Source organism: Triturus cristatus, chromosome 4_1 (assembly GCF_964204655.1).
Source record: "Triturus cristatus chromosome 4_1, aTriCri1.1, whole genome shotgun sequence".
Classification (NCBI taxonomy): domain Eukaryota; kingdom Metazoa; phylum Chordata; class Amphibia; order Caudata; family Salamandridae; genus Triturus; species Triturus cristatus.
In genome coordinates this window covers 250663277-250690249 of record NC_140585.1, presented here as the reverse complement: position 1 = coordinate 250690249, position 26973 = coordinate 250663277, and the positions used below count along the sequence as shown (strand labels likewise).

Sequence of the window (26973 nt, the reverse complement as noted above, 5' to 3'; positions counted from 1 at the left end):
CCTGGAAAGATCTTTCCTCCAGAAAGGATTGCAACCATGTTAAGGCTACTCCGGTCACCCCCATACTTCCGAGTCAGTGGAACAGAATATGGTGGTTGACCGTGTCGAAGGCTGCGCTGAGGTTTAAAAGAATCTCAGCTGAGGAGCCTCTGGCATCGAATCTTTCTAGATTCTTCAACTGCTGCAAAGCAGTTTCAGTTCCCTGGCACGGGCGGAGGCCGGTTTGAGAGGAATGGAGAAGGTTGAGATTCCAAGAACATGGAGAGTGCTGAAATAACATGTTTCTCCGCTATTTTGCTGATCCCTGGGAGAAGCGAAATGGGACGATAATTAACCAGACAATCCAGATCCAAGCTTGGTTTTTTCAAGAGATTTCACCATTGCTCTTTTCCACAAAGGTGGGACCACACCAACAGAGATCGAGGCATTAAACAGATCCAAGATGATTGGTCCAACCCATTTGACCGCCTGCTTCAGAATATTGGGAGAAGCTGGGTCTCTAGGTGACTCGCTCTTAACGAGTGCTGAAATGGCCTGGAATGACTCGCAGTTCATCGGGGGAAAGGCCTCCAGGGAATGTTCCCTGCTGTGCTGGCCAATATCCTTTGAGTGGGAATTGTTATAGCTGTCAACCGAGGAAAAAGACGTAAATATTTTGAATTCTATTATAAAAATAATCTGCAAGTTCATTGCAGCGGCGGCCTGTAGCATCGGGTATTTCTGGGGATGAGGGGGCTTTGAGTAATTTTTTCATGATGCGAAAATTTTCACAGGGGAAGTTGACTGCCAGGGAAATTTTTTCCTCATAATAAGAGGCCTGAGCCTTTTTGATTCCAGTCTTGTATGCTCTAATGGCGTCCCTGTATCCAATTTCTTGCTAGAAGAGAAATCCTTCTCCAGGCTCTTTCAATTTTTTTGCAGATTGTGTGTAGAGGGCTTTACACACGATGTATGGTGAGAAGACAAGCATTTTTACGCCAGGGAAACAGCAGGGGGGGGGGGTGGGAGTAAAGACTACACGGACAACTGGAGGGGCGGGTGTAAAGACAAAACGGTTAACGGGAGGGCGCAAGAGTAAAGACATCAAGAACAAAGGGAGGGGGCGAGAACAAAGACAACATGAACAATGGGAAGAGCGCGGGAGTAAAGATGACAAGACAACGGGGGGATTAATAAGGCAGCATGAACAAATGGAGAGCAGTAGTAAGAAAGATGGACAACGGAAGGGGTAACTAGAAAGGCAACACGGACAACTGGAAGGAGGAACTAGAAAGGCAACACGGACAACGGGAGTGGGGTGTTAGTAAAGACAGCACAGAAAACCTGAGGGGACAGGAAGAAAGTGAACACTGATAACGGGAGTGGGGTTGGAAGAAAGACCACACTGACAACAAGAGGGGATGAGAAGAAAGTCCATACTGACCATCTGAGGGGGCGGGAGTAAAGACAATGGGGACAACGGGAGGGGGGGCACTAGAAAGGCAACACAAACTATGGTGGGGGGAGGGAGCAAAGACAACACGGGAGGGCAGGGTAGTAAAGACAACATGGAGAAGGAGAGGGGGCGGGAAGAAAGGCAAAACTGACCACTGGAGGGGGCTGGATTAAAGAAAACGTGGACAACTGGAGGGGGGTGGCACTATAAAGGCAACACAAACTACGGCGGGAGGGGGGGTGGGAGCAAAGTAAACACGAACAGATGGCAACAGAGCAAACACGAACAGATGGCAACAGAGCTCAACACGAGCATGAAAGTTACAAAACAAGCAAACAAAAGTAGTGCGCGGACCGAAACATATGGCCCATATTGAAAGGATCCATGTATTGGGGGCAGTCCACGGAGCCGGAACAAAACTGCCTCAAGGCGAGACGAATGTACTTAATTCACAAACGAAAACCATGGAATTTATAAAGGCAGACCAAGCAACCAATGAAAAGCTGTGGGCGTGTTATGGGTGTTCAAACTCCACAGAGGGATCACAGCATGCCTCACAGAGCAGCGCATGCATGCTGCCTCTAGGCTCCACCTAAACATAGCCAGTTTCTTTGTACATGTTTAGACACCAGAGAAAAATTATTAAAAATGGCAGGTTTGGTGTAAACAGCTGTTCGATACTTTTAATCGTGATTAATGCACTATGCATCGATGTTAAACTATGATGAAAACATATGCTGCTTATGGTTACTTGCTTGAGTTGAGTATGTTTTGGAAAGTAGGTTTGTTGCAGTAAACCCCCCCACACCCCCCTACACACACACTTTTTGCAAGCTGATGCACTTTGAGTGTACCCTGTAACCCTGCCAATCAGGTCCCCAGGGCCTGTGTTCTTTCCCTAGCCTATACTATTGTTTCCTCAATAGGCACAACTCTGGCCTACCTGCAAGTCCCTTGTAAAGGTTATCTATGGTACCAAAGACCTGGCCGCCAGGGAAGGGCCTCTGAGGACTGAGGCATGTACTATGCCACCCTTAGAGACCTCTCACCACAAACATGCACCACTACATCCTGCATGTTTTGGTGCAGCTAAAAGTGAAGAGTCGACCTGGCACTCATCCCTGTGTGTCAAGCCTGCCAAGCACTGCATGAGCCCTAGGTAAGTCACCCTTAAGGCAGGGTGCACTATCCCTCATGTGAGGACCTATCTGTATGAGCAGACAGGCCCATATAATATCGAAGGCCATTCTTGGATATTATAAGTACCCAGTAAAGCCATACTGAGTATATGGTCTGGAAACTGGTCACTAAGAGTTTCCTAACACCATAATGGCTTTACTGAATCCTGGGATGTTTGATATGAAACATCTCAGAATAAACCTGTACTGATTCCAGTGTCAGATTCACTACTCCATGTACTCGGTAGTCCCTTCTAGAGGGGACCCCTGAACCAAACCAACCACAGTTGGGTTCCTCACTGAGAAACCCTGTTCCCGGATTTACCTCTGCTCCCATGACCTGTGTCCCGAGGGTCCATTGTCCTGAAGTGGTCCCCCAGTGGTTCTGACCTCCAAACCATCGAGGGGTGTCACTTTCAAGGTTCTATGTCTGCTTCAGCAGCCTCTTCACGACAACCCCCATCCACCTCGACTGACCGGTAAGCAGAGTCTTGATGTCAAAAGGCACCTCTGCAGTCTCAGACTCTGCGTCCTGGTGACCCGATCCTGAAGTGTCCTGACGCCGAGGGACATTTCTACTTACCTGCCAAGCTGTTGGTTCCTCCCAGAAGAGTTCCTAGACTGAGGGTGCAGCCGAAATCCAAAACCGGCACTTCCAAAGGATTGCATTGGGTTCCAGACACCCTCTAAGTTGCTACTGTGTCACTGGTCGTGTAGTCTTGGTGCTGACTTTGGGACCCCATTTGCCTTTACCTTCACCCCAGTAGTTTGCCTCCCATGACAGAGTGGCCTGCCCGTGAGCAGCCCCCAACTGAGGTTCCCCATTGGCTAAGATTGGCACTCTAAACCCGGCTGCCCTAATGCCACTTTGGGTGAACCAAGAGTGCCTACTTGAACCTCCGGGAACCTTGGTTCTACACCCCCCCCCCCCAAATCTCCATTCCTAAAACCATTTATTTACCTGCAAAACTAACACTTTGTTTCTCTCCATAGGACTGTATGGTGGGTTTTCACAGAAATAGGTTTTGTGTTGAACTTGTCCTGTACTACAACATAAACATGAATAACTTAGTGCCTTCAAACAAGTTAACCTGCTTACTGATGTCCTGTGGTGCTTCGACTGTGTGATGAGTTTGTTTTGTGCAACATTAGAGAAGTAACTGAAAAGTAACTGAAGTTAATCTAAAGTATTTTTAAGTGTTTTAAAGCGCTTGCAACCCATTTTCTTGATTGCAAAAAAGTAATTTGTATGTTCCACCAATACCGGTGCACTCTGTATTGTAAAAATATTTTTGTTACCTGTGCCGGGGGCTTGAAATCGAAAGTGGGAAGTGAAGGGAACGTGTGGGAACTTTCTTGTGCTGAGACTCGACACCCCCATCACCATTTTGGAGCGGGGTGCGGTCTAGTGTTCCAAGACTGGAACGTATAAAGAGGGACGCTGCGCGAGCGCACCTGACCCGGGACAGAGTGGCGGCTGCTCTCTGCCACCGTTTTTAGTTTGAAAAACTGTGTCTTTTGCACATCTTTACTTGGTGCACATTGTTGCTGCTACTCTTTAATTTTTAAACACTGACTTTAGGTGTAAATTGTTGCTGCTACCCTTTAATTTTTAAACGCTGACTTTAGGTGTAAATTGTTGCTGCTACCCTTTAAATTTTAAACACCGACTCTAGGCCTGTGAATTTGTAAAAATATTTTCGTTACCTGTGCCGGGGGCGTGAAATCGAAAGTGGGAAGTGAATGGAACGTGTGGGAACTTTCTTGTGCTGAGACTCGACACCCCCGGTCGTTATTTTGGAGCGGGGTGCAGTCTAGTGTTCCAAGACTGGAACGTATAATGAAATGAAAGAAACATTTATAAAGCGCATGGCTACCCATAGGCCTCCCAGCGCTAAGAATCAAATCAACAGAAGAGAACACTGATTAATCGGTTGGGAATAGATGCGTCTTCACGAGTCTCCGAAAGGGAAGATAGTCCTCCTCCAGGCGAATGGATTCAGGGAGGATGTTCCAAGCTCTGGAGGCTACATAGGAGAAACAACGGCCTCCACTTCTGGACCTGAAAATTCTAGGAACTGTGGCCAGGCGTTTATTCCCGAAGCGAAGGAATCTTCTGGGACAGTATGGAGAAACAATCCTCCGAAGGATTGGTGGGCCCTTGGCGGCCATGATCTTGTGAGTAACAGAGAGGGCCTTGAATTTGATCCTTTCTGCAAAAGGAAGCCAATGCAGCTGTTTAATTGTCTCGCTGATTCTCTCAGCGGAATTTGCAGGAGAATTCTTGCCGCACAATTCTGGACCTTCTGGAGTATGCTTAATGTTGATTGAGGGACTCCCAAATAGAGGGCATTAGCATAATCCAGACGCGACAGAATTAATGCTTGGAGAAGCAGTTTTTTTTGCCTTGAACGGAAGAAGGGGCAGAATTTTCCGAGCTGTTTTGAGTATTCCAAAACAGCATCCAGCTACCTTTTTTAGCCTGGATCTTCATATCAAGTTTGGCATCCAGCCAAACTCCTAGGCTCTTGATGTGGTTTTTAGGAGTAGGAGCGTTTCCCATACAACTAGGCCAATCAAGAAGCAGGCTTGGAGGCAGAGGCCTACCCAGCAGCATAAGGTCAGTTTTTGCTCCATTTAACTGAAGACAAGATTGTTCCATCCAAACTGAAATTTCTTCCAGACATCTGGAGAGATTACTTCCAGGCTGTCCTGGATCTTTGAGCGAGACTATCAACTGGGTGTTGTCAGCATATGTGACAATTTGTATGCCATACACCTCCACTATTTTTGCTAATGGGCTCATATAAATATTAAAAAGAGTGGGGCTTAGTGAAGAACCCTGATGCACTCCACTCTTCAAAGGCACATTCTTGGAAGTCACGTTGTCCTCAAAGACCTGGAATGTACGGCTTTCCAAAAAGGAGACTATCCACCTCAGTGCGGTTCCCGTCACCCTCATCTCATAACATCTAGAGATAAGGATATGATGGTAAACAGTATCGAAAGCCGCACTAAGGTCAAGGAGGATTATTGCAGCTGATCCTCCTGAGTCCATGATTTTTCTTGCCTCCTCCACCACCGCGATCAGGGCCGTTTCAGTGCCCTGAAGTGATCTAAAACCGGTCTGTGTCCGGTGCAAGCAATCATGCTCCTCCAAATAGTGTTGACATATTTCTGTAGTAGGGGATCTCTGTGTATAGTCATAATCTAGTGAATAGTCCTGCCCATGTGCGTGGAACCCGGAGCAATAAAAAATAATCTCTAAAGGTGACAAATCATGCAGACCTGCATACACCTTTAAGAGAGAATTTAATTTAAAGACAGATAATGCAGCCTCTACCCACAGGCTACACTGTCCAGTACTTCAACTAGAATTCCACCAACATCTACAAACAGCACTGCCTGTCTAGTTTTTCTCCACATAGGAAAAAACCCTGCCTCTACCAGCAAAAGCCTCTGGAATGATAGAGAGGAAGGAATGGACAGACAAGCCCCATAGGCTGCCATTATGTGGCTTAGAACAGGATACTGTGCCTTTAAGAAAACTTTCCAGATTTCCAGAACTTTCCCCAGTATCCCAGAATGCCCAGCAGGTCCCATTTACTTTCAGTTCTTTTTTCCGGCTCCTGCTAGCAGGACCCTGGAGCATTGAGCTCTCCCCTTTTCAAGGGTTTATTGGAGATTTTGGCAATTTTTGTCACTTTTTCTAGTGCTTAGTAGCTGGTACTGTCAACATGCCTGGCTTGTTCGACAAGTGCCCGGAATGTGGTCGAAAGAAGGCTAAAACTGATCCACACGAGGTGTGTATAGGTTGCCTTCCCCAGTCCCACGTGCCTGAAAGCTGTACCATCTGCCACTCGTTCTCAGCCAGGACCCTGAGGGACAGAATGAAAATCAGGCTTCAAGTTCTGAAGGAGAGAAGACTGAAGGCACCAGGTGGGTCTGGAGGGACTGATTTGGCCCATACTGAGGCCCCTGGGGGGCTCCCCAGGGGCAGGAAGACCAGTAAGCACTCCCACTCCCCGTTGACGTCGAGGGCGTCGACGTCTACATCGAGGAGGATGACCACCGTCTGTTCGCCGTCTCCCCAGGGCTCTGGGGAGAAGCGGCGTCGACGATCGCCGTCGAGGGACTTGAATAGGCCGCCGTCGACTACATCGGCGTCGTCGGCGACTACACCGTCTTTGGCCCCGTCCAGCGGTCGGCGTCTAGATCGGACCCGGCGTCGGCATTCGCCGTTGAGGGATCGCCGTTCGCCGTCGATGAAGAGGAGACGGTCGACGTCGCCGAAGAGGAGATCGACGTCGAGACGCTCGAGGCCGCTGTCGAGGCGAAGGCCGCTGTCGAGGCGAAGGCCGCTGTCGAGGCGAAGGCCGCTGTCGAGGCGAAGGCCGCTGTCGAGGAAGAGAGTCACCGGAATCGGTGTTCTCGGTGGTGTATACGCCTCCTCGGATGCCTCCGTCGCCGCCTCCGCCACCACCTCCACCAACGCCGCCTCCTCCACCTCCACCTCAGCCCCAACCTCAGCCGCTGCCACGCACTCCTGTGGGACCGCCGCCGGTTCCCCCGCGGTTGTTTTCCCTTCCAAGGTACCCGACTCCGCCGCAGGGGACCCCGAAGCCACGACGCCCGCGGTCGCCTGGACCGGCTAGACCGGCGGACAGGCCGAAGCCGAAGAGGTCGCGCACCCGCTCTCACAGGAGGAGAAGGTCACGGAGCCGTGGACAGTCCTCGTCGGACTCAAGACGACGCTGTAGGAGGTATAGGTCCAGGTCGCACACGCGCTCCTCGGACAGAGACCTTTCCCCGACGCTGTCTGACTCCCCGGGGACTAGGGTGTCTCCGGTGGACGACTTGGTCTCTTTCCAAGAGGTGCTGCTGCGAGGGGCTGCAAAGTTGGGTATCACGGTGACGGTTCCAACACCCACGACGTCCGTGATATTCGAGACGCTTCATAAGAAACACGTGTCTCGCCCCCTACTGCCTCTTGTACCAGGACTGGTGGAACCCGCGTTGGAGCTGTTCCTCACTCCCGCGACGACGAAGGCCGCTCCCTCCAGGCTCATGAAAAAGTATAGGGCCCCGTAGTCGGATCCTTCCTTTTTGAGAGTGGACCCGAAGCCGGATTCGGTGATCGTGACGGCGGCAAGAAAACAACATGCGACCGCCCCAGTCATCCACGGTTCCGCCTGACAAAGAAAGCCGCTGGCTGGATTCTGCGGGCAGGAAGGTGTGTGGGACCGCCGCCACCACCATGAAGGCGGCGAGTGCAGGGGCTTTGTTGGGCCGTTACGACCGGGCCCTGTGGGAGTCCCTGCAGCAATATGCGGACCTACTGCCACGGGACAAGAAGGACTTCTTGGAGACAGTGCGCGAAGGCATGCTGGTTTCTAATCAAATGATCAGCGCAGCGGCGGATGTGCACTTATTGGCCGCCCACGCCTACTGTCATGGCGTCCACCAGCAGCGTCATTCGTGGTTGCGCCTGACGTCCCTCAAGCCAGAGGTGCAGCAACGAGTGGCCAACCTGCCCTTCTCGGGGGAAACCCTGTTCGGGAAGCATGCGGACGATGAGATGGCCCGCATGAAGGCGGAGGCGGAAACCCTGACGGCCGTCGGGTTGGAGAAGGCCAAGAAGAAGCGCCCGTTCCAGAGGAGGTTCGGGTCTTCGGGCAGAGGGCGTGGGCAGGGCTCGGGACAGCAGCAGCAACAACAGCAGCAGTTCCGCAAGCCCTTCCAGAAGCGCCAGAGGGGTAGAGGAGGCCAGCAGGCTACTACCACGACCAAGGGCCCGGCCGTGTCTCGGCCCTGAGCGGCTACTTCCCCCTCAACCGTTACCCACTCCAGTGGGGGGAAGCATTCAATTTTTTCCGGCAGAGTGGAGAAAAATTACTCAGGACAAGTGGGTGCTGAATATTGTTTGCAATGGATACAGTCTTCGGTTTATCAGCCCGCCTCCAGCGATTCCGCCGGTCAGCTCTCGATTCCAGCTGAGAGAGCTCCAGGCGGAGGCAGACATCTTGTTGAGAAAAAAGGCGGTAGAAGAGGTACCTCTGTCTCAAAGGGGAAAAGGTCTGTACTCTCGGTTCTTCCTCGTTTGCAAGAAGGACAAGAACGAGTTCAGGCCCATTATGGATTTGCGACAGGCAAACAAATGGATTCGCAGAGAGAAGTTTCGCATGCTCTCGTTGCACCAGATTTACCCTCAGCTGCAACGGGGAGACTGGCTCTGTGCCATAGATCTACAGGATGCGTACTTCCATGTGCCCATAGCACGGAAGCACAGGAAGTTCCTGCGATTCCAAGTCGGCGCCAATCACTATCAATACACAGTACTGCCATTCGGGCTAAAATCTGCGCCCAGGACCTTTTCGAAGTGCATGGCGGTGGTGGCGGCACACCTGCGGAGGAACAAGGTGTTTGTCTACCCGTATCTGGACGATTGGCTGATCAAGGCATCATCCTTAGCGGAAGCGCAAGAACACTGCCGATGGACATGCGAGCTCTTGCACAAGCTGGGGTTACACGTCAACATGTCCAAATCGGTCACGACTCCGGTCCAGTGCATACAGTACCTGGGGGCCTCCATCGATACGTGGTCAGCAAGCGTGTCTCCTTCGGAGGAGAGACGGTTATCACTCCTTCGGAAGGCTCAGGACCGCTCCATCGACGACAGTGAGGAAGGTGTCTTCTCTACTGGGATCGATGGCCTCCTGTATCTTCCTCACGCCTCACGCTCGGCTACACATGAGACCACTGCAGGAGTGTTTGGAGGATCAGTGGGATCAGAGGACAGGCTCTTGGGACGACAAGATACGTCTGTCGCTGCATGCTCTTCAGTCTCTGAAGTGGTGGTGTTCGGCGGAAAACCTCCTCAAGAGGGTTCCCTTCCACAAGGACATTCCCACGACGAGTGTCGTGACGGATGCGTCTCTCCAGGGCTGGGGAGCGCATTCCGGGGACTTGCAGTTTCAGGGAAAGTGGTCTGCTTTGGAATCGACGTACCACATCAATTTCCTGGAACTCAGATCTGTCTTCCTGGCACTGAAGGCCTTCCTTCCGTCCTTCCAGACCAACTCGCTGCTGATACAGACGGACAATACAACCACGATGTATTACCTCAACAAGCAGGGGGGGTCGAGATCGTGCACTCTGTCGCAGGAGGCGCAGGCGATCTGGCGCTGGCTGCTGGCCAGAGGACTGACTATTACGGCCACGCATCTGCCAGGAGTGCAGAATGCTCAGGCGGACGCCTTGAGCAGGCTGATTCAGGAAAACCACGAATGGGTCATAAACGACGAAGTACTAGGAGAAGTCTTCGCAAGGTGGGGGACTCCAGACGTAGATCTGTTCGCCACCGCCGAAAACAGCAAATGCCGAGACTTCGCATCCAGGTACTACCAGCGGGGGACGCTGGGGAATGCGCTATGGATCGATTGGTCGAACAGCTTTCTGTACGCTTTTCCACCCATTCCCCTGATTCCGGCAGTGCTCATCAAGCTGTCCCAGTCCAGGGCGCGGATGATCCTGATCGCCCCGGAGTGGCCCAGGCAGTGGTGGTTCACGGACCTACTTCACCGGTCTCTCCTTCCTCACATGCGGTTGCCGTGCAGGCCGGACCTTCTCACGAAGTTCGGGGGGCGGATGGTGCACCCCAACCTCTCGTCTTTGAGTTTGGCGGCATGGCTCCTGAAATAGTGCAATATGGCCATCTGAATCTACCAGACGATTGTATGGACATACTGAAGGAGTCTAAACGACCTTCCACTAGGACATCCTATGCTTACAAGTGGAAGAGGTTCTGTATCTGGTGTAAGTCCAAGAACTTTGATCCAACGACATGTAAGGAAGATGTCATCCTTCCGTACCTTTTACATTTGGCGCAGTCTGGCCTTAATTTCCATTTCTTTAAGGTTCATCTGGCTGCTTTGACTGCTTACAGGAAATGCCCTTCACAGACTTCCTTCTTTCAGATCCCTGTGGTCAAGGATTTTTTGGAAGGCTTGAAGAAAGTGTTTCCTCCTGTCAGACTTCCCTCGCGTTCCTGGTACTTGAATGTGGTGCTGTCCAGACTGATGAAGGAGCCTTTTGAACCCATCCACAAGGCTTCGTTGCAGCACCTATCCTGGAAGGCGGCGTTCCTAGTGGCCATTACATCGGCCCGCAGGGTGAGTGAACTTCAGGCATTATGTTGTCAAGAACCTTATACTGTATTTCATGCTGCTAAGGTTGTGATGCGTACTCACCCTAAATTTCTTCCTAAGGTTATCTCTGATTTTCATGTCAACCAGACTATAACTTTACCTACGTTCTTTCAGAATCCCTCTTCGCCAGCGGAAAGGTCTCTCCATTCCCTGGATGTTCGGAGGGGGTTGAAATTTTATCTGGATAAGACCAAGGATATTCGTAGGTCTGACCAATTGTTTGTTAATTACGGCTCAGTCAGGACTGGTCTTGCGACCTCTAAGCAGTCCATTTCTCGGTAGATTGTGTCCTGCATACAATTGTGTTATCAAAAGGCTAATAAGACCTTAGGGGGTAAACCTAAGGCTCATTCCACCAGGGGCAAAGCTGCCACGACGGCTTTGCTGCGTAATGTTCCGATTGCGGAAATCTGCAAGGCAGCCACTTGGAAGTCGGTCCATACCTTTGCTGCGCATTACTGTCTGGACTCGGATGCCAGGGCAGATGCTCAGGTTGGGCAGGCTTCGCTGCGAAATTTGTTCGCACAGTAGTGGGTTTGTCTTGTTTGTTCTCCACCGCTGCTGTTGTGTGGGGATGGGCTTGCCATTCTATTCACTAGATTATGACTATACACAGAGATCCCCTACTACAGAAGGAGTAGTTTCTTTTCTGTAACTCCAGTTCTGTAGTAGGGGTATCTGTTATAGTCATAAGCGCCCGCCCTCCTCCCCGGTGGAGAGATTTTTTCATATGAAGAATGCTACAGGTCTGGCGTGCTGCGCCTTCAAAAAGAACTGAAAGTAAATGGGACCTGCTGGGCATTCTGGGATACTGGGGAAAGTTCTGGAAATCTGGAAAGTTTTCTTAAAGGCACAGTATCCTGTTCTAAGCCACATAATGGCAGCCTATGGGGCTTGTCTGTCCATTCCTTCCTCTCTATCATTCCAGAGGCTTTTGCTGGTAGAGGCAGGGTTTTTTCCTATGTGGAGAAAAACTAGACAGGCAGTGCTGTTTGTGGATGTTGGTGGAATTCTAGTTGAAGTACTGGACAGTGTAGCCTGTGGGTAGAGGCTGCATTATCTGTCTTTAAATTAAATTCTCTCTTAAAGGTGTATGCAGGTCTGCGTGATTTGTCACCTTTAGAGATTATTTTTTATTGCTCCGGGGTCCACGCACATGGGCGGGACTATTCACTAGATTATGACTATATCAGAGATACCCCTACTACAGAACTGGAGTTACTAGCGCCGGGACACCTCCTCGCGAGGTAGCTGTCGCGCTTTACAAAACCCAGTATTATTATTATTATTATTATTATTACAGAAAAGAAACTACTCCTTCTCCGTTATTTTGGCTATTCCCGGGTGCTGGGAAATAGGCCGATAATTGACCATTACTTCTGGGACTGATCCTGGCTTTTTCAGCAGGGCTTTAACCATCGCTTGCTTCCATAATGAGGGGACCCTACCGGCTACCAATGAGGAATTAATAAGTGTTGCGATGACAGGGGCTACTTCTAGGGCAACCGTACACAACACCGTGGGGGGTGCCTGATCTTTAGGAGAGCCTGATTTGAGTTTGTTGAGTAGGGAGACAACTTTAACGGAGTCCAGGGGTGGAAAAGATTCCAAACTCCGATCTAAAGGGCCTCTTTTCTCTTCCAACTGAGGATCATAGGAGGAATCGTCCACTGATGGAAAGGCTGAGTAAATAGCCAGAACTTTAGCATGAAAGAACTCTGCTATATCATTACAACGTCCTTGTAAGTCAGTGGGACTGGCTGCGGTGAATGGAGGGGTGATCAAGGATTTAAAAATTTTAAAGATTTCTCGTGGGGTATTAGGTGCTGATAAAATTTTTGCTTCATAGTACTTAGATTGTACTTTGATAATGTCTACTTTGTACAGTTTTAGCGCATCGCAATACATTTGTTTTTTCCCGGGTGAAAAATCTTTCCTCCACTGTCTCTCTAGTTTCTTGCAGTTCCGTTTTTGCTCTCTAAGCTCCGTGGTGTACCATGCCACTTTTTTGGGACCCTTTTTAATGTCCCTAAGTTTTATAGGGGCTAGCAAATCCAATGTATTTTTAATCCAACGATTAAATTGCAAGTTTGCCAGTTCAGGGTCGGCTTCTAGTCGGGGGCAGGTTTCTTTAAGAATAGCGGCCCATTCTTCCATAGAAATATTGGACCAGTTCCGGCTCAAGATTTTAGTATGTTTTTCTACCGTCCTGCTTGTAGAGGAGGACCAGGAGAATGAAATCAAGTGGTGGTCACTCCAAGGGACGCTGCGTGAGCGCGCAGCTGGCGCGCCCAAGGCAAGCCAGTCTGCGCCCCGGAGACGACCGGCGCCAGCCTTGCTGCCGATCAACATCTAGGTAACTCCGAGAACTACTACCGTACATTAGCATACAGCAGGAACCAATTGCTGATGCTGGATAGTGACGTATTCCAATGTCCCCGTCACTTTATATCTGTCGACACCAATTCAGTGGTGTGTAAAAGATGTAATTGAAATTTCTCATTTCAGTCCGATGGTGGTGACTATCGAGGTAGGACAGAGCATGTAGGGGAGCGGACAGAGGCCAGGACAATGAGAGGAAAGCTGAAAGCTATCCTTCTAAATACGAGGTCTATGAAGAAGCATGAACTTCAGCTTTTTGACCTCCTCTCGGAGACTCAGCCGGATGTAATGTTTATTACAGAAACATGGCTAAATGAAGGATCCAACCCTACCATCGCCGGTGCTCTCCCTCAAGACTATAGGATACTCAAGAAGGACAGAGCGGGGGTAGAGGAGGGGGGTGGGGGGTTGCGATCATTTACAAACATCCTCTGGTCTGCCAACAGATACCAATGACAGAACCAGAAGGAGCAGAGGGATTGGGTTTTTGTCTAACAGTTTCAGCCCACCAATCTATTGCTGGAGTTCTGATCTACTGCCCACGTGGGCCGGCCGGAAGGTTCCTGGAATCGATAGGCCTTGCCATTACGCCCATCATGTCCAAATTTGGACAATGTCTGATTTTAGGGGACTTTAATATTCATTTTGACCAAGCAACAGACTCAGACACAATTAAACTCTGTGAATTATTAAATATTTTTAATTTGGCTCATTATGTAACACTCCCTACACACGAAAAAGGTAATATTTTAGATCAGATCTTTTCGACCACTGAATTGGAACCAATTATTCCTGTGCGTATTGTTTGGTCGGACCACTTTTTGGTAAATTTTATAATTGGTAAGATGCCGGCCAAGTCTCAGTTTCATTATAAAACTCGGCCGGAAAATGTTGGATCTTTTAACCAAATGACACCTGAAGCCATAATTCATATGTTCAGTCAACATCCCATATCGGTCGTTAACAATCTGGAGCAAGATGCGTTTGCCCTGGAAAACTGGCTTTGAGTGTAGCATGCAGCTAGCCCCCATTAAAACACGAGCAGCCAAACAAGGCCGAAATTCGGCACCGTGGTTTAATGAGTCCCTAAGGCAAAGCAAAAGTGCTTGTAAAAATGTAGAACGCCGTTGGGGAAAGAACTTTGACCCTGCTGAAAAACTAACATACAAAACAGCTTGAAAGCTCATTATGTAAAGGTCCGCGCTGAAAAGAAACAATTCTTGGCCAGAAAAATGGAACAAGTAGACAACTGTGCTAAGGAATTGTTTAAGATTGTTAAGGACTTTACTGTTCCTTTAGCCTCACAGAGTTCTTTTTCTCCCATTCTCCCACTGACACCTGGACAAATGAAATCGCACAATATTTCCATAAAAAAATTCAAAAAATTCAGGACTCTTTTGATAGTCCTTGTCAGGATGTGACTAGCAGTTTGCATAGTCCCTCACTCATAAGTCTTCCTAGTGAGAACACTTTAATGGAGTTCGTGCCTATGCCTATGGCGATCTCTCTTAAGATTATGCGAGCCCTAAAATCCGGATCGCCATCTGATCCGTGTCCGGCAAAAATATTGGCATCAATTGCTGAAGCAATAAATCCAGCATTAAATAGAACACTCAATCTTTCTCTGTCAGAAGGAAGGATGCCCATAATATGGAAGCACAGACAAATTCTTCCACTTTAAAAAAAAAATAAAAAATCATCAGCAGATCCACTGGTAGTTAGTAACTATCGGCCCATATCTCTCCTGCCTTTTTTTTCCAAGGTGGCGGAGAAATATGTGAACACAATAATTACAGATTTTATTGAAGGAAATCGGACACTCCATCCGAGCCAATCGGGTTTTAGAGCGAACTATAGTATGGAAACCGCTCTACTAGAAATTGTAGAGACGATTAAAAGCACCCTAGACACCGGAGGAAAGGCGGTGCTGATATTATTAGATCTATCAGAGGCTTTTGACACCGTGCCCCATGACCGGCTCCTTCATAGATTGAGGGAGAGCGGCATAGGGGGCACGGTGCTCAGATGGCTCACTTCCTTTCTGGAAAATCGTCAACAAACAGTCTGGGTCCCTCCTATTTCTAGCCCTATTCAATCTTTGAATGTAGGGGTCCCGCAGGGTTCGGTGCTAAGTCCAACCCTTTTTAATATATATATATATATATGGGCCCTCTTGCCAAAAAATATGGGACAAAAATCATATGCAGATGACACGCAACTGCTTTTCACCTGTTGGAAGGATGAGGTGTTTAATGGAAATGAAGTCAACGTCTGTCTAACCGAGGTGTTCAATTTGTTTAACCAAAACCAGCTACTCTGCAATTCTGATAAATCAGAAATTATCATTTTCGGGCACACCCCGGACAATGAGTGGCGCCCAATGGTGGCCTAAAAATCTCCCATCCCCCCTTCTCCCGATTGCGCATAGGAAAACTGTGGTCCAGGCTCTGAGCATGTCCAGGCTGGACTTCGTCAATGTGTTGTATCTGGGCCTCCCGAACTACCTATTAAATCGTTTGCAGGTGGTTCAAAATGCAGCGGCGAGGGCAGTTCTTGCAGTCGGACCTAGAGCCCATATGTCCTCCCATCTGAATACCTTGCATTGGCTACCAGTAAGAGAGAGGATTTGTTTCAATTCCCTGGTTTTAACTTTCAAGGCCTTGAATAATATTGGAGCCCCATATATCAGAAATAAAATTCAGCCCTATAAACCCTCTAGAACACTGTGTTCATCATCCCAACAACTAATAATTGTGCCCAAATTCCACCACTCACATAAAGGCGGCCGCTCTTTTCAAGTGGTCGCTGCCAGATTATGGAATAGCCTCCCTCTCATCTTGCGGCAAGAATGTGACCTCCTCAACTTCAGAAGAGGCTTAAAGACCTGGCTTTTCCAGAAATAGTGTGGCTGTATCTGATATATTTTCTGGTCTGTGGTCAGGCTAGCGCCGGGAGACTCTGTGGAGTAGCCGCGCGCTTAAATACCCTATAACATAACATTGTGAAAAGTAATGTTGTATGAAAAGTATCACTTACCTGCTATTGAGTAAATCTTGGTTTTTCAGTAATAAAAATGATAAAGTAATAACTTTTTTACACACACAATTGGTCTGGATTCAGTCTTTGAGTGTATGACATTTCTTGTCTGAATTTGTACAACAAATGCTTAACACTACCCTCTGATATGCCCGACTGCTCAACCACACTACCAGAAAAGAGTAATGTATTATCTACTTCAGCCCCTGCCAAATCTCTGGGGATCTACTGGGCTCTGTGCACACTATACCATACCTTGGTATAGTATATACAGAGCCAGCTTCCTACAGTATGGGGCAAGTTCCAAAGCAGCACCAACAGGTCACCTCGAGAGGCACTGGGGCGTCCTGGTGGAGAGATGTTTTTCAGAGTCTGAAGATTTTGAATGAGTTTTGATACTTTAATAGGAATTGAAAGTCATCCGCATAATGTTAAGCTATGCAGGAAAAACACTTGCAGCATCTAGGTACTTAGCAGTGACTTACGGGACCAAACTTATGGATGGAGCAATCTTCTGGATTTTAGGTGAGTTTGGGACATGGTCCAAGGCAGCACTAACAGTTTACTTCGAGAGGCTCTAGTGCGTCCAGGTGCAGACGTCCATTACAGCTTCGGGTCCCCAATTTACTTCAATGAAGGATCTGTCCGGTCGCAAAGATGCAGCAGGCCTGGACTGGCAGGGCGGGGGGCGCATTGGGGCAGGAGGGGGTGGGGGTGCCAGCAAAATGCTCACACTAGCTTAAGTTTGCGATCTCGATTTCAAGATATATGGAGCGGCATTGCGCTCAATCCGCCTGTTGCACAGCCAATTCGAAAAACATTCAACATACTTCGTTTGGAAACTCTGGACTGAGCCTGAATTTACCTCAAAGAACGATTCTATTTCATCCGCCAGCTCCCCCCGGAACGCGTCATCCAACAGTGAGTAAGGCGGCAGCCGCCACGTGACCGGCGGTACTAGTCTGTGCGGAGTAGCCAGTACCAGTAGAAGGGGGGAGTGGTCCGACAATGTGCGCGGCAAGACCTCGCAGCCCTTAACGCACGCAAGCAATGACCGCGACACCAACCAATAGTCTATTCTGGTATGCACGTCGTGGAATGCAGAGTAATGCGTGAAGCCCCCTTTACCCGGGTGCCGATGCCGCCAGATGTCTAGCATGTCTAGTCTGGTTAATTCTGCCTGCATATGTAGGGCGGCGGTTGCCGGGCGGCGGGTTAGCCCCGAGGAGCGGTCTAAATCCGGATTGAATGTAAAGTTAAAGTCACCACCCCATACCATGCCAGTGTGCACGTGTTGCCTGCATTGTTGCCAGTGCATCATAGAACTCAGGGGAGTCGTAATTGGGGCTGTTCACATTGACTACAATTAGGTCATGGCCCTTACCAGCGCACCGCGCTATTAAGTAACGCCCGTCCGGTTCGGAGGTCAGCGACGTCAACCGCAGGTTCGATCGTGGGTTTACCCAAGTAACCACCCCTCTGGAGTGTGATGTAAAGCCCGCTGGTGCCCACTAGCCCCTTCGCCGCTAACAGTTTACTTGTAAGAGGGAGATGAGTCTCCTGAAGTAGTGCCAGGTCAATGTGATGTCGGTGGAGATAATTTAAAACTTTCCTGAGCTTGCGGTAATCGTTCAACCCCCGAACATTCCACGTCAGCGCCCTAATGGCCACCTCGCCAGTGTCACCCATCTGTTCTCCTAGTCCAGTCATCCCAGTAGAAACATACAACAACAGCCGCAACGCACGGGCCAGGCGGGAGTCCCCGCCCACCACTCGGCTCCAGACAGTCTGAAACAGCTATACAACAGTAAGGCAGAAGGCTTGTCACTCAGCAGACAGTGCGGATCACAGTTCCCAACCACAGAACGTCCCCCTAACTTCCCAGCCCTCCACCCACAGCCGACCACCCCCAACCTGGCCAGACAGATCCCCAGTCCCACCCCCCTCCCTACCCCACAACAAACGTACAGAACCATCCCCGAACCAGCCCCCAGAGGGGCCATGAAAGCTATCAGCGCTGGGGCAGGGGCCGCCGATGAACAGCTACCTTAAACTCTCAACAGTCCACCATATGGCCGTGCCCCCACTCCTAAGCCCCAAGTCTCAGTACAGCTCGAGCCATTATCACCTCTCCTCCATTAGTTCTAGGGGGGACCCCAACACCCCAATCAGAGGCGAGCCACCCCACCTATCTAAGCTTGCAAGGCACCCTCTAAGCTCCCCCATTAAGTCATCTAGGCCAGAGCCCATTTGTCTCGTAGACCGGCCCGTACGGTGAGCTCCAGGCGCCACCCAAACCTGAGTCCCGCAGTTATTAGGGCTGCAGGGCCATCCCGCCCTTGACCAAACCATGAAAGCGGACCAGCCCCCGCCACTCCTCCAAGTCTAGGGCGTCGACACCAGGGCACCCCCAACACATCGGAAAGTTCTCACCCAGCTGCAGCGTCAAAGTCCTCCGGGGCGGTCGCCGTCTCCTGCACACCAACAATGTTCCAGCAGCCGCAACACCGCCAGAGAAGCGTCGGCCTCCATGGCAGGGCAACGACCCCCCGCCAGGAGGCAGAGCGTATCCAGCGACCACTGCCAGCAACCTAGTCCTGCTCCCCCAGGCTGGAGACCTCCGCCCGGGCGTACACGCCGTCCTGCAGCCCACGCCGTTGCTCCTTCGACCACTTCTTCAGGGATCGCTGCAGCTCCCTCGGGTCCGTGAAGAAGTGCGAGTGCCCCTGTCTGTTGATCCGAAGCCTCGCCGGGTATAACATGGCATAGTCCAGGCCCAAGTCGCGGAGTTGTTTTTTGTAGGGTGCAAACTGCCTGCGCTCCTCCTGGACCTTCGCCGTGAAGTCGGGATAGATGGAGATGTCCATCCCTTCATATTGCAGCTTCCCCTTTTCCCTTGCCACCCGCAGGGCTGTGTCTCTGTCCCTATAATTCAGTAGTTTTGCTATTATGGGTCTTGCGGGCGCCCCAGGCTTGGGGCGAGGGCCCAACGAACGATGGGCTCTCTCGACAACAAACATGGGGGAGAACACGTCCTCTCCCAGCAGTGCCCGCAGCAGTTTTTCAACGAAGAGTTCCATTCGCCCGGTGTGCGTCGATTCCGCCACACCGGTGATGCGGACGTTCGACCTCCTCGAACGGGCCTCCAAATCTTCGGACTTGTCCTGAATGACCTGCAGTAGTTTACTGAATTGACTGCGATCCGAGTCCCATGCCGTCTGTGCCTCCTCCACCTGTGTTATTCTCTGTTCGGACGCATCCAGCCGCTCTGTATTCTTATCCACTCGTTCCGACATGCGGTCCATGCGGTATGTGAGCGCATCAAGCTTGGTGTCTATCGCGGTCAGACTGCCCTGTAGCCCTGTTTCCATTGCCGCCAGCATTGCCTTGATGTCGGCGCACATAGAGCTCTCAGCGACCGCTCCATCTGGAGGCCGCGCCGGCGGTGCTTCGTCGGGCCCCTTCGGCTTACGGGGGTCAAAAGACAGTTTGGGCTGGGACTTATCACTTTTGCCCATGGCGACACTGAGGGTCAGCGGCCGGCGCGCGTCCGCCACTCCGGGGCAAAGTCCTGATCCAAGGGGGGCCGCGCTACAGGCAACCCCCACCACGTCTCGCAGATGCCCGGGGCGCCGACCACCCCGAGTCACAGTTCCACTCTCTGGTCTCTTCCCGGCCACAGTCTCCAGACTGCTCGCAGAGTAGTAGGTCAGCCTGCGCCACTCCCAGTGTCCGGTCGCCACCACAGGCCCGAGTGGGAGTGGGGTGTTCCCCACCCGAGTCAGTTGCTCCGGGCCGTCGCCCACCGGTCCGTCCACGGCACAGATGTCAGGCTCCCGTCAAGCAGGGGGCAGCAAAGGAGGGCGCCGCAGCGACAAGGCACAGCTCGGAGCAAGAGGGAGCGGCAATCTCTCTGGAGACTCCACAGGCCTGGGTCATCGCCTGTGGTGCAGGGGGGGGGGAGAGCGCCAACACCCGGGCAGCCTGCAAGTGCCCAAATCACCGGGGGTAACTAGGGCTCGGCGCAGGCAGCCGCGTCTGCCGGGGGGCCCAGGCAGCAATCCAGCCGGGGGGGGGAGGGGTGGGGGGGGGGGGAGACACCACAACTGACTCTCCGCACCCCCCACGGGTCCGCGCCCCGCCGCTCGTGTGTCCGATGCACCTGGCTCCGCCGCTCCGCCGTCTCCCGGGCTCTCGGCAGTCGGACCGGGCCGATCGGGTCCTCCCCCTGCAGGTCAGCCGCACGTCGCGTGACGCACGGCGGGGAGAGCCACAGGACAGCCCGGGGATCACGGCCCAGTCCGCCCCTCCGCACAGCGCCCGCCGTTATCGACTCTCCGGGCCTCGCTCGCTGTCGCCGAGCATCCGGGGTGATGCAGCTGAGTGCCGGAGGGAACCCCCTCGCCAGCTATCTGTTCAGCTCCGCCGTTCAGGATACTGTGGTCGGATATTTAGGGGCTTAGAGCGGGAGCTCCGCGTTTACACGTCCGCCATAGTCGCCGGCTAGCCCTGTACCTTTTGTTTTTATCAGTCTTCACTGATGTGTATGGCCAGGCAGTAGTCTAAAATAGAAACCTGCATCAGGCATATAGATTTTGAACCAAACCTAAATCGGCGGTTGCTTCAGGTTTCAGAATCTGATTTCTTAATTTGCCTGATCCTTAGACATCCACAACATGTCAAAACATGTATACAGGTGATGCAATTCAGGATCCTTTCTCTGCTTGCCTCGACTGCTGCTGTGTTTTTTGCTGGGGAAACGAGAGATGTAAATGTCAGCTGTACACCGCCTTCAACTTTCTGAGTTTCTGATTGACTTGGAGGGTAGTTAGGGGACGGCTGGCTCCCTTGATGTGGTTAAATCGAAGCTGGCTAACCATTTTCTGCATGGAGCTTACAATGTAGTAAAGATGCATTCAATAAAATCCATGCCATAGAGAAGCCAGCTCTTCACTGGCTATCCATTAGGGACTGTTCACTGCTGTAGCATTCTTTTAAGAGCACCTGAAATTGCAAACAGCCTGCCCAATATTGTAAACAACAGTTTGGTCCCTAGCCTCTACTGTGTCCCAAAAATGATTTGTCAGCCATGTTTGTCATTCTTAATGCTTTTTACAAATGGAAATCGCTGAAGCAGGTTTTTTATCAAATGTGGATTGAGACATAACAAGAGAAAATATCGTTCAGTATGTTATCATTTGTCCTTCCGCCATATCTACCTATGTTGCACGTGAGCTGAGTCAATTTGATAATATAGTTTGGTATCCAAATTAATAGCAATATGGTCTGCAGAGTGGAGTCATTCGGGAACTATTCAGCACGGAAGAAGCGAATACAAATTACTACTACTTTGTGTTTGATGATCAAACGATCCAAGTGGTTGAGAAATTTTGTTACTTGGGTATCACTTTTAATAGTGGTGGTATATGGGCTCAGGAGATGTCTAATGTTAGGGCAAAAATGAGGAAATGTGCCTTTGGTATCTTTAAATTTGCTTCCAAATTGGGAAGTAGGCGCATATATGACATGTTGTATATTTACCGCCACAGATGTGTATCTTTGGCCCTTTATGGTTCAGGCGTGTGGGGACATTGTCGCCATGAGGCTTTACAAGTGGAGGAAAATACATTTTTAAAAAGGCTCCTCTGTTTACCATCCTCAGCCTCTACCAGACTGACCCACCAGGAGGTCGGATTGGAACACCTGGCAGACCTCATAGGATTAAGACCCCTACTGGTATGGAGATCTATCTGGTCTAAGGAACAAACTGGCTTTCCGAGGAAAATTATCAATGATTGCCTCCGTTTAGATAAATTTAGACTGATCCCATGGCTTAATTATACTATCACTACGTTTAGAGATGTGTTTAATTTGAACGTCTTTGAAGACCCTGCCTGCGCTATTGATATACCGAAGAAGGAGTTAAAACATGTTTATTTGGGGGGTAAAGCTAAACTACGTAGTGATGCCACATGCCAGTTCTCTTCCAGGGGATCCTCATCAATAGTCATAAGCACTGAATATTCCCGCCCATGTGCGGGGACCTCCCCGCACATGGGCGGGAATATTCAGTGCTTATGACTTTGATGAGCATACCCCTGGAAGAGAACTAGGATTACAGGTAAGTAACTTACCCTTCTCTTCCAGGGGATCCTCATCAATAGTCATAAGCACTGAATATTCCCGCCCATGTGCGGGGAGGTCCCCGCACATGGGCGGGAATATTCAGTGCTTATGACTTTGATGAGGATACCCCTGGAAGAGAGCTAGGATTACAGGTAAGTAACTTACCCTTCTCTACCCATATATATTACCATTCTTCTAATTTGGCTGAATTTGGCTTTTCAAAGTATCTAAAATTGGTCACTAAACACTCTCATCAGCATGTCCTTACTAGACTGCGACTAGGGATAGTTCATAAACTGGTAGCTTACCCTCAAATTAAGAAACATACCTCTACCCCATGCCCGTGTGATGGGATTTCGAAACAAAGTCCTGAGCATTTTATGTTGATTTGCCCATTATATTTGTGTTTTCGTATCACTTACCTGAAACCACTTTTTAAAAAATATTTTGTGCTCACTGCAAAATCTGCTATGAGCCTTCTATTTGCACTTGATGAACCTGATGTGTGTTATTTTACTGCTGTATATATTTTAAAATCTGTATCTGCAAGAAAAAGTATGTCCTTTTTATCTTAATGTGTTTTAATCTGTTTCTAGTCAAACCCATTTGTTTCCGTCTTCCCATTGTCATGAATTTTATTGTGCTTTTATGATTGTTTTCTAAAATGATCGAATAAAGTTTTTTGATTGATTGACAAATTACTACTCATTAGATTTACTTTGTTAAAGATACATTTTATTTAGCCTTGTTCCAGCTTCTTTCTCTTAGTTCTGTTCTTTATTCATTCACTGATTCTGGTCACCACTGCATTTACTATTTTAGCCTTTGACCTGTTACTTACTTTTTCTTCTACAGGCATCCCTAGGTACAACAAAGTATTGCAGTTACTTCTTAAAAAATATGCAGTGCCCAAAGCCAGACTGCATGTACCTCCATGAACTGGGTGACGAGGCAGCCAGCTTCACAAAAGAAGAAATGCAGGTAAAGAACACTTTACCAGAGATGCCAACCATGAAAAGAAATTGATGTTGGAGGGAGTCAGTTCGTATAACACTTTCATATTTTAAAATAATTTTTCCAAACAATTATTTGTGATATTAAAGTTGTAACTTTAAAATTGTAGTTTGATTCTTCCCTCTGAATACAGATTATTTGAACCTTTCTCTATCCTTTACCAAACACCTTTTTTTTTTTTTTTTGTCCAGTACTCATTCTTTGTAATGGAGTAGGTGTTTGTAAGTGCAGTGCTTGGCATTCTTTTACATGTACCCACTTAGTAGGCTTATGAGCTTGCCCAACTCTTAACTGCAGCTTTGTTTGGGGCACCACTAGAGTTTACAGCAAGCAAATTTCGTAATGAGCAGCACTGTCTGGCAGGTTTCACCATAGTACTGAAGTTATCCACCTTGTTTTCGTTGTAACCTTTGTAAGAGACTAATTTTGCCACAGCATTTTATACCTCTGAAACAGTTAACATTTTATGTGGTTTGGCCAACTGTCTGTCACTACCTTTTCTGATGACTTTAGGGAAGCAGTCACCTGTTACAATTGACTTTTTATGGCTTTACCTTTTCATTGGATAGGCGGGTAAACATCAAGAATATGAACAGAAGCTGCTACAAGAATTGTACAAGCTAAATCCAAACTTCCTTCAGCCATCCACAGGCACAGTGGACAAGAACAAAAACAAAGTAACTGCACTACATAGGTATGATAAGGGTTTTCAGTATTTATTTTTTTGTTAAGATAGTAGGTAGTTTCCGTTGTTTACCCAAATTATGAAACCATGATTATTAGTGTTTACAAAATTTGGCATAACACTGTGCTTACGATTGTTGTTGCATTGCTTTCAAAATATATTCACTGTTTAGTTACCTCACCTTCTTTTTCTGTCTTACACAATGCCCAAATGACGTTTGGTCTTCCTCCAGTAGCATGCAGATGAAGGATGTGGCAGTTCAAGATGCACCTGAGAAGTTGTGCTAAGGGGCGCTTAACTGCCTTGTGGTGTTCCACAGGGGTCGTCACTTAGCCCCACGCTTTTTAATATTTACGTTTCAAAATTGGCCCCGCTCCATAAGAAGTTTCAATTTGGAGGTAACTTCTTATGCAGACGACACCCAGCTAATTGCTGCAGCTCACAATGACTCATCAAGCCCCTTAAAATTCTGTAACTGAATCAAGGCAATCAGTGGCTGGATGAGCAGGCACTGCCTAAAGCTTAAAGCAGGGGAAACAGATTATGGTGTTTGGCAATCCCTCCCCAGCCTGGTTCACCAATTGGTGGCCGATAATTTGCCACAACCACCTCGTCTTGTGACTAAAGTTAAAAATTTGGGAATCATCATTCATGACAACCTCAACTTGAGCGCGCGAATATCATCAGCCACTTCTGCAGCTTATTATATCATTAAAATGATAAGAGAAATTCTTCCTTTTATCCCTGATAGACAAAGAACATTTTTAATAACCCTGCTTGTACTCCCTAGGCTGGACTATTGTAATACTCTTCATCTAACGAGTCGACTACAACTAGTCCAAAATGCTACAGAAAGACTGGTTCTTAAGCTTCCTAAATACCATTCCATTAGTCGGGGACTTCGCAAGCTGCACTTGCTAACCATGCTCAGCAGGGCTAAGTATAAGGCCCTATGCCTGGCCTACAAAGGACTGCATAACTCAGGCCCTGATTTCCTCAAGTCTGCTTTCAAGAAATACAAGCCTAACGGAGAACTCGGGTCAACCAAGGCCAACCTTCTAGCGGTTCCGACATTTAAAACTATGCATTGGGGTGGCAGAGGTATGGTCCTCAACACTATTAAACTCTGGAACAGCCTCCCACCCCACCTCAGAGCTATCCCTTCATTGACTTCTTTCAGGAAGAAGATAAAAACCTGGATATTTAACATCTAAGTCTCCACTTTCTGACCTCTTCTGATAGCGCCAAGATTCCTCTGTTAATCGCACACTTAAAAAATTTCCTAAAATAACGTGTGTGTGTTTGGGAAAGAACTGCAGACTGTGTGGATGGTGGTTTAGAGACGGACATCTGCTTATTTAGGAGCTGTAGCTGGACAAGGCTGTGTGGCTTCTATAACGAGTTGAGGAGCATAGTGAGTAAGAGACTATCTGTGTGTGTCAGCTTCCATAAAGGAGCTAGTGAACATTTCTCAACAATCTCCAAAGACCGAAAACAACTATACTCTCGATAGGAAAATGGATGTTCTGATGGATACATCTGCCTGTGGATTCCTCACCTTATGAATATCCCCCTGCGCCAGCATTCTGGAAATTTTTCGTAGCTCTCTGTGCTGAGGAGGTCGGCACATAGTCATGGCTCCGTACGCGACTCAGCATGACGTCACAAGAGCCATAAGAAGACCACGTCGGCGTGATGTCGGTTCCTTATTTTTTCCGTGCTACAAGCTAATGGATTTTCTGGGACTCTCCTATCTTTCTACTGCTACTTTGTTTCGAGACTTTACTTGTTACTGTTTTCGACTGTCTGTTCCTAGGAAGTCTGGTTTCAAGCCCTACAAGGAATGCAGGGGTCACATGTCAATTACTGACCCGCTTGATGACTCTCTGGTGACTTTCTAGTGATCACGACATCGAAGGTTGTTCATCCTTCAGAAAAATGAACCCTACGGCGCTGAAGAAAAGAGAGGCTAAGCTCGGCATGTCCAAGGTGAAAAAGTAGAAAAGAGGTCGTAAAAGATCGAATGCGAGGTCGTAGACTTCGCATGGATCCAAGAGAAGGCACAAGAAGAGGAGACCTGGGTCTCAACGTCGTTCGTCCAAGTCTCGAGCTTCGAAGTCGCCATCTCCTGCTCCTCTACATCGTGTGAAGGACGTTGTTTCTCCTTCACCCTCTGAGTCTCCACAGGCGTCGCCGGGCCGGTCTCCTGATGTGGGTACTCCCATGCAGTCTCCGGCGCCGGTTGATTCTCCGGCTTCGGATGGGGATTCAAATCCAGTGGAAGAGTCCGCTCCTGATGCTCCTGTGGCTCCTCCTGTGACTCAAGCGGATCCAACTCCGGAGACTCCTCGTAAGGAAGTCGAACTGGCGCAGTATCCTTCGTTCCCGGCACCGGGTTCGGATCCGTCGCACTTCATGAATGCAATGTATGGTATTTTTTACCAGAGCCACATGCCCCTCTGGAGTACCTTCAGGTCCCATGGGTCCTTTGGCATTTAATTTAGGTGTGCCTCAGCATTATCCTCTGGCACCTTTATGCCTTATATGCCGATGGCGCCGTAATGGCAGTTTCCAGAGCGGAGGGTGTCGGCGCCATTTGAACAGTCCCTGGCTCCGTCTGGTGTCCCCTCTTCCAGGGTTCATTTGACGTGGGTCGCTGTCACGGAGCCTCCTTCGACGCCGACGCTGCAGCCGAGGATGCGTTCTAGAAGAGAAGCTCAAAGGCTGATTGAAGAGGAGCAATATCGGGCTGGTTACATTGAGGAAGGTGAAATGTATGAGTCTGAGGACTTATTGGAAGACTTGTGTGAAGCAAGTGGTTTGGATGTCTCATCAGAAGGGTATTTTGCATTACAGAAGGCTTCTCCTTCGAAGGATGTAGCTCCTTATGTTGTCATCAAGAAGGCAGCT

General features: G+C 49.2%; 1 protein-coding gene across 6 annotated transcripts in view; it reads left to right on the top strand.

Moving 5' to 3' along the window:
• Positions 1–26973, top strand: part of CNOT4 (CCR4-NOT transcription complex subunit 4) — a 753420-nt gene that overhangs the window by 205360 nt on the left and 521087 nt on the right. For all 6 annotated transcript variants that reach the window (XM_085651989.1, XM_085651993.1, XM_085651992.1 and 3 more), the window contains exons 6-7: positions 23220–23345; positions 23948–24072. In XM_085651989.1, coding sequence (XP_085508115.1) covers positions 23220–23345; positions 23948–24072 — 251 coding nt within the window. The remainder of the gene's footprint in view (positions 1–23219; positions 23346–23947; positions 24073–26973) is intronic.